Here is a 15429-nt window from a genome sequence, read left to right as displayed (position 1 = left end):
TCTTCCTAATATGAAGTCAAAGTTGGCAGGAAAGGTCCAGAAGGAAAAGATGAGCTCCCTCAAGCTGTCTAACTTGATACTTACTGAATATAATGTTGTGTAGACAAAGGGGGCTCCCCTCTCTACCTTTCCCCTTTCTTTCTCTTCCCCTTCTGGATAGGCCTGAGTCCCTTTTCATAAAGGCCCAGGGCCACATTTATTCCTCCCCCCAACTTCCGGACTCAGACCATCATCTCTTGTTTACCCACTGTCCCTGCCCCATTCTCGTCACCATTCCTTCAGCTGCATGGTGCATGCGCATGTTCCTAAATGTCTCCCCTCAAAACAAGAGGGAATTTTACTCTCTCAAGGGCACATATCAATCCTAGTGTACCCTCCATCTTCAGTGTGGTGACTCAGAAATAGGACTGTCTGGGTTCAAATTTCAGATCCCTTATTTACTCATTGCATTACTTTCTGCAAGTGACTTAACTTTTTAGTCTCAGCAGGCCTATCTATGAGATGAGAGTTTGTTTGTTTGTTTTTTTAATTTTTTTAACTTTTTTTTATAAACATATAATGTATTTTTATCCCCAGGGGTACAGGTCTGTGAATCGCCAGGTTTGCACACTTCACAGCACTCACCGCAGCACATACCCTCCTCAATGTCCATAACCCCACCCTCCCGAGAGTTGTTAATAAGAGATGCTACCCTAAAGGAGTGTGGCAAGGAATACATGCCACAATCCCTGTAGAGTTCTTTTAACTACCTGGAATACAGGATACGGGCCCACTAAACATTGACTACAAGTATTACCTGCGAATTCAATGGATACTTCTTGCATCCCGATCCGACATGCTCCTTGCCCTCACAATGACCGCTTCTTAAAGAGAGGATACACTTCCAACAAGCATCTATGGAAATAATACATAAGCAAAAACCAAGACAGTGAGGGAAACATCTTCATTGCTGTGAGAGCATGTATCAGAGGACCTGACAGAGTGGGGTATGGTCAAGAAGGACTCCCCAATGGAAGGAACATTTTTGAACTAAACTGTGAAAGATACAAGCTACATACGAGTAAGAAAGGATGAGTATGGATCCCCTACTCTCTATTATCTGATGACACAAACATTAGAAAGTCCATGGTCCTATTAAGAAACTGTGTGGAGCTTATAAATGCTTTTGTTGTAATTAGATATTTGCCATTCATATTTGTTATGAAGGCATTTGTTCTGTAATCATACTTCCCTTAGCATCAGTTATTTTGCTCTTGCTGTATACAGTGGGTACACGCTTACAAGTACACACTCTAAGTTATGGGGACTACACCACTTTTTTATTACTGCTGAGTCACTTTTCACTGATGCCTTTTTTTAAGCACAGTTACTAGATCCAGTGCTGTTCAGTGCTAAAAATGTGTCTCAGTTCCCACTCAGAGGATCTGGTAATCAGTGTGAACCCAGGCACTCTCCCCCTCCAGCCCACCTCTGTTCAAGAGACCCACTTCAGCACCACTTTCATGCCCCCTGCCATTCAAGAACCAAATGAAACTCTAAATCCATAGAAGAAAAGGTCCCTGGCTGTGTTCCTGGCATCTCTGTGGAGATGAATATGCTGCTTCTTTCTGTTACCCTTTTGCTCTGTGTTCACTGGAATCCTGCCTATCTGGTCTGCATTAGGTCAGCTTTTTGGCTCTTCGCCAAGTTAAATGAAAAACAATAGGAGACTGTGGGTAATGTTCTTTGGAAGGAGAAAGTGTCTCTAATATATGGAAGTGGAGCTGCTGATAGTCTAGATGGTTTGTCTATTTTTGTTTATTTGATTAGAATAGGCTAATTCTCTTTTCTGAGTCAATATCTTAGAGGGGGAGGGAACTCTCAGATTTTTAACTGCATTAAAACACTCGTGCCTTGATGAGGATAGAAACTAAAACTCAACTTCTTTGCTTCTAGATGACAGATAGAAGCAGATGGTAATTTCCCTCTGACACAGAAGTGAAAAAGCAATGTGTGGTTCTATATGCCTAAACTCCTCCTTATGGGACAAGGCTGGGTTTCAAAACCTAGTAGCAAGAGAAAACCATGGGTCTTCCAATGACCTGGGGTAATTATGGACCACAATCTTTAAGTCAAATATAACCTGCCAGTGAGTCTTGAAATTTGACCTGATCGATTGCCACAATTTTTATTCACCGTTCTGGGCTTTGGAAGCTAGAAAAGCCACCCCTCTTCCCTCTTAAGAACATGCACTGTTATCACCCTTGACAACATGTGGAAACCCAGGAGGGAAAATGTAGCTCCTCTTTTGGTAAAGTTTATCCATTTTTCTCCCTCTCCCTATGCCTGTGCATTAGAAACACTTGACTGGCATGTTTGCAGCTTGCGGAAAGAAACCAAAACAAATGCTCTCTATGGTATTAGTTAAAAATGGATTGGGAAATTGTGAATTACTGGTTACATGGTGTGTATAAAAATCTTTAGCAAGTCATCACCCAGAATGCTTTGAGTTGTATGAACCAGCTAATAAAAAGATTAGATCAATTGTTTCTCTCCAGCCTGGGACTGGAGTTAATTATTCAGATGGAAATTGAACTGGAACAAACCTTTACCTCTCAGGACCTGAGTTTCCAGGTGTTAAAATCTTTGAATTATCAGGACTGGATGGGCAAATTCTCACATCTACCTCAAAATTTATCGAAATAAGACTCAGAGTTTATATAAGCTCATTTTAAACCTGGCTCCATTCCACACATCCTAAAGATGTACAGTAATACAAGGCAAGTCCCTCCTTTGGATGGAAGAAATGTCCATTAAAATTAATAGATTATGAATACAGTTTCCTTCACTTCTTCCAGCTTCAGGGAATTTGAGTATGATTCCAATCTTTTATATTTTTTCCATACAATTAAAACAACTCCTGACTTTCAACTTTAGTTGAAACAGTAGCTTTATTTATTAAATTAAGAAGAGGAACCCAGAGAGAATTCTATCAGCCTTCCAAAAGAAATTAGCCAATTCATTATATATTTTATTAATTTTACTTTATTATTTAATGTAGCAATTTAAATGTAGTCTCATTTCCCCTAAATTTAGCATTCATCCTTCAATCTCAATCCAAATATTTTTTTTTAAAAATACATGAGCTCTGTCATTTACATATTCTTAATAAATTCCACATAAATTAACACATATATAGAAAGGAATCATTTTCCAAGAAAAATAAATTTGATTCTGTGAAAGTAAAAGGCCTGGAAGAGATTAAGCCACAAAAAACTAAGAAGACTACCTAGGAAGTTCAAGAACAGAGAGATACTGCAGAATTTTTCACCACAAGGCCCTACACAGTTAGGAAAATAAATATAATACTAGCATTGGGTCTAGATCACAGTTTTTGTTTTTGTTTTTCTATTATGTCCAATTAGACCACAGTTTTGAAGGAAGCTCCAGACCTACAGGATTTTTGCTAGGCAGATTTTTTCCCTATGTATTTTTCCTATGTTATGCCTTGAGTTTTTTTGAAAAGGCAATAAAGCCGTTCATAATTATAGATTAAATGGAACTGAAAGACCATGTTTGTATAAATGATACCTACAATGACTGATATAGCAGACCACAGGCTGAACCCTTAGATGGGATTTTGACCACTATAGTGATGTTTAAAAATTTGGATTTAACTGTCCTTCAGGCAGGCCTGTATTTTTTAGTTTCATTTACTACAGGGCCAACTTATTCCTATTCTCCATTACACCTGCTTCACACCTTTGTATGATCTCCCTAGCCAGATTTGAATGTATGATCCTAGACTTAATCTAACCCTCTAGTAATTCCATTTAGCAAGTTTTATTTTGAATATTTTGTATCAAGTATAGTGGTCAGCATTGGGAATATGTAAGCAATAAAATACAATCTCTGCTTACATGTTTGCTATCATGGGGTGGCGGGGGGTGGGTGCTGGGAAGGAGGGCTCAGTTGGTAATAGAGGATTTAACCTGGTGGAGGGGGTTAGCAAGGCTGTCCTAAGTCCATCTAGACTTTCTAAAGCAAGAAAGAACACTGAGGCCCAGAGCAAGCAAGGATTAGAACTGGCTCTCATCACTGAAGTCAGTGTTCTTTCCAGTCTGCTTCTGGGTGTTGAAAGGGATATGTGAGAAGGACCAGAGAGAGCAGGAGCCTCAGTTCACTTGGTGGCTCATGCTTGCTGGAGGTCTTCTTACTCATGATCCTGTATTAATCACAAGTTTTATAAAAGCCTTATCCTCTGGGGTCCTTTTCAGAGAAACATCATATTCTTCTCTTTCTGTTCCTGAGATATCCTTATTATTTCATCTAAAAACTTCATTATCATTTGAAGGAATAACTTAAAACTTCACTGAGCTCACATGATTCACCCAACTGGCCGGATGGATTTGTGTGTGTGTGTGTGTGTGTGTGTGTGTGTGTGTGTGTGTGTGTGTCTGGAGCAGAATCTTACCACATTGTGATGACCACAGAGTAGGATTTCCTTAACAGGGAATCAGCTGACTAAGTAAACCTTGAGATATGCACTCCCGTGCTCTACTTATGAAAAACTAAAAATTGGAAAACTAAACAGCAATAACTAGACCTACCCATATCCTTTCCGTAAGTATTTCTCCTCATGTGAAAATAGTAAAGTACAGGATTTGAATCTGCAAACATAAATTTAAATGATTGCTTTACACTTAATAAACTTTAAGCTGCTTATGAACTTCTGGATTTTGACAGGAAGGGTTGTTTATGAAGTGCTAATAGGACTAACTTTATCCTCATAATGTGGCTGTAAGATTTCAAACACTTCACAATAGCATAAAAGAATAAAAAAAGAGTAGAAATCTCAGTCCTTTTTTTTTTTTTCTTGTAGTTTTTATTTAAAAATGACCACCCTCCTGCAACTACCTGGGTAGTTAGTTCATCAGTATTTTCCAATATTTCTGTTCCAGATCTAAACTCCAGATTTGGTTACTATTTCTCCATTTATTTTGGTGGAGGGATCGACAAAGATATTAGCCTTTTCTTGCTCTCTTAGATTCTCCATTTCATATTCTGGTTGGGTGAACTTTCTTTTACCTCTTAGAATACCAAATGCATGTTAGTTAGGTGGTTTCTGAGTGTTTTTCCTTTGAAAAGAGTACTTTGGATATTCCCAGAGGGTTAACAGTTCATTGCCTTAGCATTTCAAGTTACTCGGGTCAGTGTCACTTCATGGAAGATAAAACAAGATCTCCTATCCAACTAGTCACAGCAATTGGAAATTGCAGAGCTAGGATTTCTTGGAGTTTTGCAATTTCTCACTCTTCTCTTGATGATAGGAGTGGTGAACTGGGATTTAAAAGAGACCCGTTCTCACTTCCCAAGATAAGTGTGCAATGCTGCTGGGCCACCGAGGGATGTGATTTGTTTTTCTGTATAAGATTATAGGACAAGGACATTCTTCCAGAGGACACATCTGTCAATGGGAAAGGTGCAGAAAAGGGAGCAAGAAACCTGAAACTATAACTGGAATTCACAAATTATATAAAAATAATGTCTGCTCCTCATTGTTTAATGTGATACCTTTAAAGCAAAACTGAACTCTGTTAACCAAAGCATGCTCTGTTCCTTGATGGGAAAGAAAAAAAAAAAAAATGTTGGGATGAGAAATGGAAAGAAGGAAGAGAAAACCTCTGAATCCCAATGTTTAACATGAATTTACCCTTGTTTGAACCATCAGCACAGTGGTCAGTCTGGGAAATAAGTCAGCAGAGAAGTCCATCCTTCTGCCCAATAGGATGACTGAATCAATCAGTGTGCAAACTGCCTTATTCACAGAGGATCATTCACAGGAGGCTCTGGAATGCTGGAGTAAATAAATCAGTCTGTTTCCCAAAATTTCAGCATTTCCTTCTTGATTGATAAGCAAAATAACTCCAGGTAAGGCACAATTTTCAGAGGGATTGTTGAATGGAAAACAGGAGACTTTATTCACACTGGCCTGCTTAATAGGGTCTCTCCAAAAACCCTTGTGGTCAGGAAGGGGCACTTGTGAGTTAAAGTTCAAGATGAGAAAGCAAACAGTAAAGATTCTTGGACTAAAACGAGGCCTTGGCATAGCTCTTGCTAAAGCAATTTATCTGCAGAGAATGACAGTTTTATTCACTAGTCTCTTTTCCTTTTCTTTCCCTTCATTTACTTTCGCTTCCTTCTCTCTCTTGTTTTAACTGCTACCAACAAATTTCTCACAGCTTGAGTAAATAAAAATACCAAGACATGAAAATTTGATAAATATTTTATTATGTTTTCCAGAGCAGTAGAGATTGCTACACAATCTTTCTGGTAAGGGAAGCTAGGTCTTGTTAATATCCTAATCAGAAAAAAAGAGTTTAGTGTTTTCTCCTGTGTCTCACTGGTCAAGTGAAGGAAAAGGCAATTAGGAAATCCACCTGGGCAAGCCTGGAAAGGTTGGTGTGGAGACCCAGTTTCAAAGATGAGCTGAATCACATGGCAATTGCTATTCGTTCCATTTTCTAGAATGTCCGCACCTAAATACACCCCAATACAGAGATGGCATTTCAAGATGGCATTGAAGAAAGTCTCAAGACATGCAATTGTATTGTTTGATCATTAGAAGTAGGAACCTTGGAACAAATAGAAGAAGTGCTAATACATTCCATATCAACTCTGGGCAGATCACTAATCATCCAAAATGAGAATTTTGGATTCTTTCATTTGAAAATTCTCATTTTCAAAATGAGAATATCAGAAATAACTTTCTCATAGGGGTATTGTCCAAAGTGAAATATTACAATTGTAATATTAAGTGTAAAGCCTTTACTTATTACACTTATTACAAAAAAATGTAATAAGTGTAAAGCCCTTACTACAGTGCCTACCTTCAGAAAATAATAAATGGAGGTCACATATGCTCTCTATGAAAGCTGCTTTTCAACGTGGTGGTGTAGACTGTGGTCAGAACTTCAGCTTTTTCTTCACTTCTCAAGGCCTCTGCTTCTTCTTTATTTAAAGTCATGCCCTTCTGCTGCTTCCAATAGACTGATAGTTTTCCAACTGTGAATTCAGCCCCACAACCTGGCATCACCTGGGAGCTTGTTAGAAATGCAGATTGTCGAGCCTTATTCCAGACATACTAACACAAGAACTCCGGGAGTGGGGCCCAGAGACCGTTATGTTTTAATGGGGTTTCCAAGGGATTCTGATGCATGTTCAAGTTTGGAAACCACTGAAACAGACTATACCACCCACCAAACCAAAGAGATACTGAGAGTGGTGGTTCCTAGATAGAAATTGTCACTGGGAGGGCTGATGAATAGACTACAGATGTCTACTCAGGTGAAAGCATTGCAGTTAACAAGATTTTACAACAGCTGTCATCTTTGTGACATATGTAAATACAGACACTCTTATTTATTCCTCACTAAGGAAAATTTTGCAGGTCTTCAGATGACTTGCCCCTATCATGCACTGAGAAGGCCCTCTTTGATGAGCTGTAGAGTACACATGGGTTTGGGGGCTATTGCTGTACCTCAGCACAGCACAGTAAAAAAAGACAAGATTCTTTTTTTTTTTTCTTTTGAAGATTGTGTTTATTTGATAGAGAGCAAGCAAGCACCAGCAGAAAGAGGCACAGAGGGAGAGGAAGAAACAACTCACTGCTGAGCAGGGAGCCTGACGCAGGGCTCTATGCCAGGACCCTGACATCATGGCCCAAGCCGAAGGCAGACACCTAACCAGCTGAGCCACCCAGGGGCCCCCAAAAAGACCACGTTCTAATTCTTGCCCCAATTCACTGTGTGAACATATGTTAGGTTTCTTAACTTCTCTGTGCTTTATTTCCTGAATATGAGATCAGTACCTGGCCCACAGGGCCACCGGGATAACTGAGAGGTCAATATGTGATATGATTAGTCCTGGCTTCAAGTGGCTACTCACTAAGCTCCCTTCTCTGGGTTAAGAACGAGGCATCCATCATGTAAATGGCCAGGGCACTATGGGAAATCTGCTTCCAGATTTCTGGTACCTGAGCATGACACTCCAGCAAGAGACCTATATAAATCGAGAGCAAAACCTTAGAGCAGAAAAGGAATTCGAGAGGTAGTCTCAGGCAGTTCCAATCTTCAGACTGGTATTACAAAATTAAATCCACCTTTTTAAGAAGATTTTATTTATTTATTCATTCATTCATTCATTTTAGAATGAGCCAGTGATAGAGCAAGTGTGCATGCACAGAAATAGGGGGAAAAGCGGGCTGGTAGGGGGTGGGAAGGAGGGGGAAAGAAATCTCAAGCAAAGCCGGAGCTGAGAACCACGGAGCCCCACGTGGGGCTTGATCTCAGGACCCTGAGATCATGACATGAGCTGAAACCAAGTGTCGGACCCTTAACCAAATGAGTCACCCAGGCCCCCCAAAATCCACCTTATTTATGACTCACAGAGGAATTGAGTTACTAAGGGTCACAAAATTAATTTCATTCAGTCAGCATTATTTATTGAGCATACTATGTGCCAGGCACCATGCCAAGTGCTCGGGATACAACGATGAAAGAGACAGACCTTGTCTCTGCCTTTATCAAGAAGTGTAGTCTGGTGGGGCAAATATTAAACAGATGATCCTAATGATGAGCATTATGGTGGAATGTTGAAGGGCCATGAGGAAAGACAAGCCAGACCCTTTACCTGCTCTGCCACACCAGCAATGGAGACCGCTCCCTCTTTGGCCCTGGCCTCAGGGCTGTTTTCCTTGGTGTTCAGGAGGATGCTGGTGGATCTGTGAATCCATGAAGACTTGTGCCCCATCTCCACCTATGAAATGAAAGGCAGCTGCTACTCATCTCACCTCAACATTTAGAAGTAACTCAGCCTAGACTTATTTATTATATTTAATAAATATATTATGCATTATAACAAAAACATGTTTAGTGTTTACTTTGTAGTAAGCATTATTTTCAGCCCTTTACAGAAGCCACTAATCAGGGGCGCCTGGGTGGCTCAGTGGGTTAAGCCTCTGCCTTCAGCTCAGGTCATGATCTCAGGGTCCTGGGATCGAGCCCTGCATTGGGCTCTCTGCTCACCAGGAAGCCTGCTTCCTCCTCTCCCTCTCTCTCTCCCTGCCTCTCTGCCTACTTGTGATCTGTCTGTCAAATAAATGAATAATATCTTTAAAAAAAAAAGAAGCCACTAATCAAAGTAAATTAAATAATCTGATGAATTCAAAGTTCTGGTTTGCTCATACATTCCATGGCATTAAAAACAAGAATGGCAGTGGAAGATCAATTGTATTCATTTAATGAATATTTATTGCTTTTTAAAAGCAAGACCAGTCATGAGTTTTTGAGTGTTTAGTTCGTACAAAGCGTCCTAAGTGTTTTGCATGGGCTGTCTTATTTAGTCCTCTCAAACAACTCCAGGAGACGGATGTTGGCATTTTCCCCCACTTTACCTATAAGAAAAATGAACTCAAAGAAGTTGAATGATCTGCCCATGGTTTCAAAGCTAGTGAACGGTTCAACCCAGAATCAAACCCTGGGTTGTCTGAGTCCAGAATTAGAACTTGGAAACACTGTACTGTATCTTCCCTTTTAGTAGAAAACTGACACAGTTCCAGGTGTTAATTAGGCCATGATCGTGTACTTAAAAAAAAAAAAAAAAAAAGTCCTCAGAACTGGTGATTCCAAAGCAAGTTGGGGAAATGGATGCTATGGTGTGGTGCCAGGGAAGGGAGGCAGCTCATTTCTGAGGAGACAAGTAAAAAGGTCGGCATTACCTGGAAGGCTTTAGATAGGACATGAGAAAATGGTGAGAAAAACTTGTCTTTCAGAGAAGGACAAGGTGGGGTAATCAGAGCAGTGTCTCAGGGCTTAACTCTGAGGTACAACCTAATAAACTACAACCTGCTTGAGCTGCCTCCTCCATGTTCCCGTTAATTGGGAAATAAATTAGAAATATATCTCTCCACTTTACAGCCCCATGGTGAAGGCTGAGAGTTTTCTGGAAAGGCATTATTTTGTTTTTTAATTCAAGTTCATGTATTCCTTGACTATTAGTGACCTTAACTGAGACTATCCAGGCAGTCAGATTTTGAGGTTGAAGTATCCTAATGTAGCACAACTTTGAGGACCAGCACCTTATAACCTAATGCACAGGTCCAATCCACCCCCTCACTCTACCCCTCCCCCACTTCAGCCTGAGAAGATCTCCAGCCGTGCTGAGATGATGATGCTCACCTACAGAAAGCTCATCATCTGTATCTACTCCACACACACCGCAAGAGCAATATCCTTACTGTTTTTTTAGGCATAGCTACTTAATCTATTTTCCCAGCCCACTAGCATCTGTGTATCCCCTGCATTTGTAGCCTGTCATGACAATCTGCTTGCCTGGTACTTCTGTTTCCCAAGTCCTTCCCACATACCTATCTCAGTTAATCCCTCAAAACTCTATTCTCACAGTTGAAGAAAACTAGCTTCAAGGGATTAAATCACTTTTCTGGGTCACCTGGGTGGCTCAGTCAGTTAAGCCTCTGACTCTTGGTTTAGGTTCAAGTGATGATCTCAGGCTCTGGGGATTGAGCCCTGCATTGTGCTCCACCCTTAGCCTGGAGTTGGCTTGTCCCTCTCCCTCCCCCTCTGCTCCTTCTCCACTCTTTCTTTCTCTCTCTCAAATAAATAAATAAAATCTGAATGAATTAATGAATGAATGAATGAATCACTTTTCCAAGGTCAAAAATAACAAACAGAACAGCCAGAATTCCAATCTTCTGACTCCAAGTCAAGTATTCTTTCTGGAGACTGTTATTGGACCAACAGCCAGACCAGCAGAAATGCCATCTTCTTCACCACTGTGATGATATTGGCACAGTGCCAGACACACACTAGTGGTCCATAGATATATTTCTGTGAATTTTTTATTAAAAAATAGATAATAGGCACACATCAGTGGCTCAGTCAGTTGAACATCTGCCTTTGGCTCAGGTCATGATCCCAGGGTTCTAGGATCGAGACCCACATCGGGCTGCTTGTTCAGTGGGGAGTCTACTTCTCCTTCTCCTTCTGCCTGCCTTGTCCCCTGCGTGTGCTCTCTCTCAAATAAATAAATAAAAATCTTTATAAAAATATAAATAAATAAATAATAGATAAAGCTTCAGGAATAATCTAACAAATCTTGAATTTCATAGATAACAAAACAGAAACCCACTGAAATCAGTTGAATTATCCAACTTAGAACAAAGTTTCCATAATAAGAGTCCACTGCTCCTGTTATTTATTTATTTATTTATTTATTTATTTATGTGGGCAGCAAAGCAGTTTATTGAGTGATAGTAAGGTGATAGTATAAAGCTCCCAAAGAGGGAGGGGACCCAGAAGGGTTGCCATGCTCCTGTTACTTTTATAATGCTTATTATTATTGACTTGTATTTTTACCTCAGCCAAGTCTGATAGATAATCATAACTATTCTCAATATGATGACTCAATAGAAAAGCAAATACCCTGGTGCTTAGAGACAGGGAGACTCCTGAACATTGTCATGCATAGTGGCCAAAGAAATTTTGCTACTCAGTTATTTTCCAGGTAGTAAAAATAAGAGTTAACAACCCAGAGGAGAACAGAAAATAAGCACCCAGTCTGAAATAATGAGGGTGCTAGGTTCCCCTCGTCCATCAGCTTCACTTTCCTTGAGGGCTGTGAAGTCCTACTTCTCTCCTCCATGCTGTGCACTCTAATGATCAAGGTTTGGGTTTCACCTCTATCATTTAGTAAATATGTGAGTTTATAAAATTTGGTGAACACCTTCACTGATGACCTAGGAAAGAATTCCTTTTCAAAAGATGGTTGTGAGCCTTCAGCAAGAGTTTCCACAAAACCCTGGTACCTGGTACATGCCTTTGAATATTTGCTTTCTTCCCTGGGGCCATTGGATCCATCACTAAAGCCATTACCTGGCCCTTCCTTGACAGAAGTGTTTCAACATTTATTGGGTTTCATTTACAAATCTTAGAAACTTATATGTCCACTAAGCAAAATACTACCATAAACCAAACATACTGAATGTCTAATCAGTGGACAGAGATTAATTGGTCAATTACTAGGTTCTAGTGTATTTTATAGCTTTTATTTCTCAAGAGATTTTAGATTTTAATTTATAATACAGGGTCATTAAACCACATTTGAAAGTTAATTGTTAGTGTATAATCTTAGCAGGCTTACTTTTACCTTCTGCATAATTCATGAAGCTCAGAACATTTTATCTTCCAGTTAAGTGTTTGGTTATATCCCTTGCTTCCATATATCATCATTATCTACTATTGACCATTTTTCCTTTATTTTATATTTCAGAAATTTCACTGGCAATTGGCATATCCTGATTCTCCACCAAAATAAATGTACTCTGTTATTAATAAGAATGTGTTGCATCTAGGTTTTATTATCTATAGCAGTTGAGAACTCTTAAAAATAAGACACACAAATCTCTCCTTCTTTACAAAACAAAACAAAAAAAAACTTTACATGGTCATTTAATATTTAGGTATCACGATGTCAGTGTTCATTCTTTTCTTTTAGCTTAGCCAAGTAGAAATCACCCAAGAGAGAAAAGGGTCACCCTATCTACTGGCCACCTTAATTCTACTCCCTAGGCCCAGAATTCCACTCAGTATAACCAGCTTTGGACTGACTCTCTTCTTCTTGAAACCTGCCTCCCTCCCTCCCCTCTCAAGTCAATCCCTCACCCCACTCAGCCCTCGTCCAGACACAGTTTACCCAGCTGTTAATTTTCAAGTTCCTTGTTGTTCTGAGTGTTATTGCATTTTGGCACATCACATGATGCCTGAATTGCTATTGTCAAAACTCTTCTTTTGCCCTCTTTATATTGACATAGCAAATTTAAGGTGGTATCTTGTAACTGTGGGTATTAAGAAGCATAATCAAATAAAGTTACCTAAAAATGTTTCTGGCATATATAGCAACTGTTATCTACTGTTTTTAGTTCTGGTTTTATCATTAATTCATCTGTAATTAAGCTATTATTATGAGCACAATTCAGTAATTAATCCCTTACTACTATTTCATACCTAGCACAGTTTAATTTTGTATATATTCATATCAGAACTGTAAATTTTTTATAGTGTCATGACTTCTATTTCTCTGTATGCCCCTAAGTAGAAGCAATGAAAATGGTATTAGCAACAGTCTATGATATCATAATGTCATTACAGAAATCCTCTAGGGTTGCACTGTCATATCATTTAATAGATGGAGAAACTGAAGCTTGTGTAGCTTACAGTGATGGAGCCACTGTTCAAATTAGGAATTCATCCACTGTCATTTAAGTAGTAAGTGGCAGAACCAAGATTTACCCCCAGACACCTGGCTCCCAAACCCACAGACCCAGCCAGTATGCTCCTCTTCCTTCTTCATCTCTTGAATGACCACTTTGAAACAACTTGGTAATTGGCAGGTCTTCGGAAAGACGATCATTAGCATGGTAAATGTCAGAGTACCTCTGATTTTTGAGCCTCAAAATTATACCTATTAGGAACCCATTAGAAGATATCTATGAGATAGTTAAACTGTGAGACTTTAGCTTTGATCAAACTATATTCTCATCTCAGAGCATAACCTGATGATCCTCAGTGATCTCAAATGGCTCTAAATGACACACAGATTTGGGGGCCATGATGGTTGTCAAATGATGAGCCATATCTGTTTGTAATCCCACTCAGATAATGTAATCTCAAAACCAGTTCTCTTAGCCACTCTGATAAATGCAACCTAGCCCACATATCATAGTGCCTTCTATAATTAGCACCAATAAAGGCTTCCCATTTTGATCATCATTTCTGATTCTTCTTCCTTGCAGATGGACCCACATGAGAACATCTTACTGAGCACTCTTGAGATAAAAAATGAAATGGCCACATCTGAGGCTGTGATGGGACTTGGAGACCCCAGGAGCACAATGCTGGCCTATGATGCCACCAGCATCCAGTACCGGAAAGCCGGCTTGCCCAGGCATAGTTTTGGCCGAAATGCCCTGGAACGACATGTGGCACAGAAGAAAAGCCGCCTGCGGAGACGCGCCTCCCAACTGAAAATCACCATCCCCGACTTGACTGATGTGAATGCCATAGATCGGTGGTCCCGCATATTCTTCCCAGTGGTTTTTTCCTTCTTCAACATCGTCTATTGGCTTTATTATGTGAACTAAAACATAGCCTCCCATGGGAAGCAAGGACTAGATTCCTCCTCAAACCAGTTGTACAGCCTGACGTAGGACTTGGAAAACACATCAATCCAGGACAAAAGTGATGCTAAAATACCTTAGTTGCTGGCCTATCCTGTGGTCCATTTCATACCATTTGGGTTGCTTCTGCTAAGTAAACACTAGGTCCTTGTGGTTTTCCAGTTGAAATGCAAGTGATTTGTACACATGTTGGCAAGACTGTGTCTGAGTGTTCCACTTTATCTGCTTAGTGTGCAGGCTATATAGAGGGCAATTATTTAGAAGATATTCTTAGAGAGCTCAGTAGCATTTCCAGTCATTTTTCTGAGAAGTGGTCGTACCCAGATACTCCCCATCTTCATTTCTAATGTTGGCATGCTGTTGAGATTGCACTGTGCTTATGAAACATTATTTGCAATGCCATGCAAACATGCTTACTGAAGATGGTCTATGCCTGGTCTTATTAAAGTGATAATGGTGTCATGGGAAGATAATTCCCACTAGATTCCAGAAGGTTCTCACATAGTTCAAACAGGATAGGGAGACTGCAGACAGAGACTCGGTAACCAATTTGGCCAGTTTCTGCTTGAGTGTAGGGAGTCAACACTGATGTCTTCCATTGTGACAGTTAGAAATGGGACTGCTGAACATTATCATGCATGGTGGCCAAGAAATGTTTCTAAAAAGCTATTTCCTCGGTGGTTAAAATAAGAGTTAATAATCCAGAGCAGAGTGGAAACAGAAGTGACTGTTGTAACAAAATTAAAGCAAATGAGCAGCATGACCCTTATCAGCCCCACGCAGCATCTGGTTTATACATATTTTGTACATGGCAAAAGGTCCAGTGAGAGAGACTTTTTCCCCCAACTTCACAAGCTTTTGATAGCAGATCTAAAGAAGTTTTTATAGTTTATCTAATCAAAAGACAACCACAAAATAGAAAAGTTAGCAAAATTAGAAGTATCTTAAATGTAGGTTAGATTGCAAGTCATTCAAATACACTAACATAGAGCACAGACAAAGCTAGCAAACAGGTTGATCCTCTCAGACAATGTCAGCTGTCTCTACAACATTTCCCTGTAAGTTTATTTCTGAATTTAATAGGTATTTCAAAAGAAGGATTTGTTCATTTCTATAAAGTATTAATGGTCCTTTCCAGCTTTTCTTGTTTCTGAAATCCTGATTATATTCTTAGGAGACAGACAAAGTAAGGCTTT

The 15429-nt window shown here is 39.7% G+C and overlaps 1 protein-coding gene across 3 annotated transcripts in view; it reads left to right on the top strand.

Moving 5' to 3' along the window:
* GABRB2 (gamma-aminobutyric acid type A receptor subunit beta2) overlaps positions 1–15228 on the top strand; it is a 236006-nt gene extending 220778 nt beyond the window's left edge. For 2 of the 3 annotated variants that reach the window (XM_032851730.1, XM_032851729.1), the window contains one exon: positions 13850–14197. In XM_032851730.1, coding sequence (XP_032707621.1) covers positions 13850–14197 — 348 coding nt within the window. Of the gene's footprint in view, positions 1–13849 lie in introns of all 3 variants that reach the window. The other variant, XM_032851728.1, reaches the window with a different exon arrangement.
* Positions 15229–15429: the final 201 nt, after the last annotated feature.

This window comes from Lontra canadensis, unplaced genomic scaffold, assembly GCF_010015895.1.
Source record: "Lontra canadensis isolate GAN:19392208 unplaced genomic scaffold, GSC_riverotter_1.0 scaffold5, whole genome shotgun sequence".
Taxonomy (NCBI): Eukaryota; Metazoa; Chordata; class Mammalia; order Carnivora; family Mustelidae; genus Lontra; species Lontra canadensis.
Note: the sequence above shows the minus strand (reverse complement) of the source record. Positions and strands in the feature narration are given on the sequence as shown.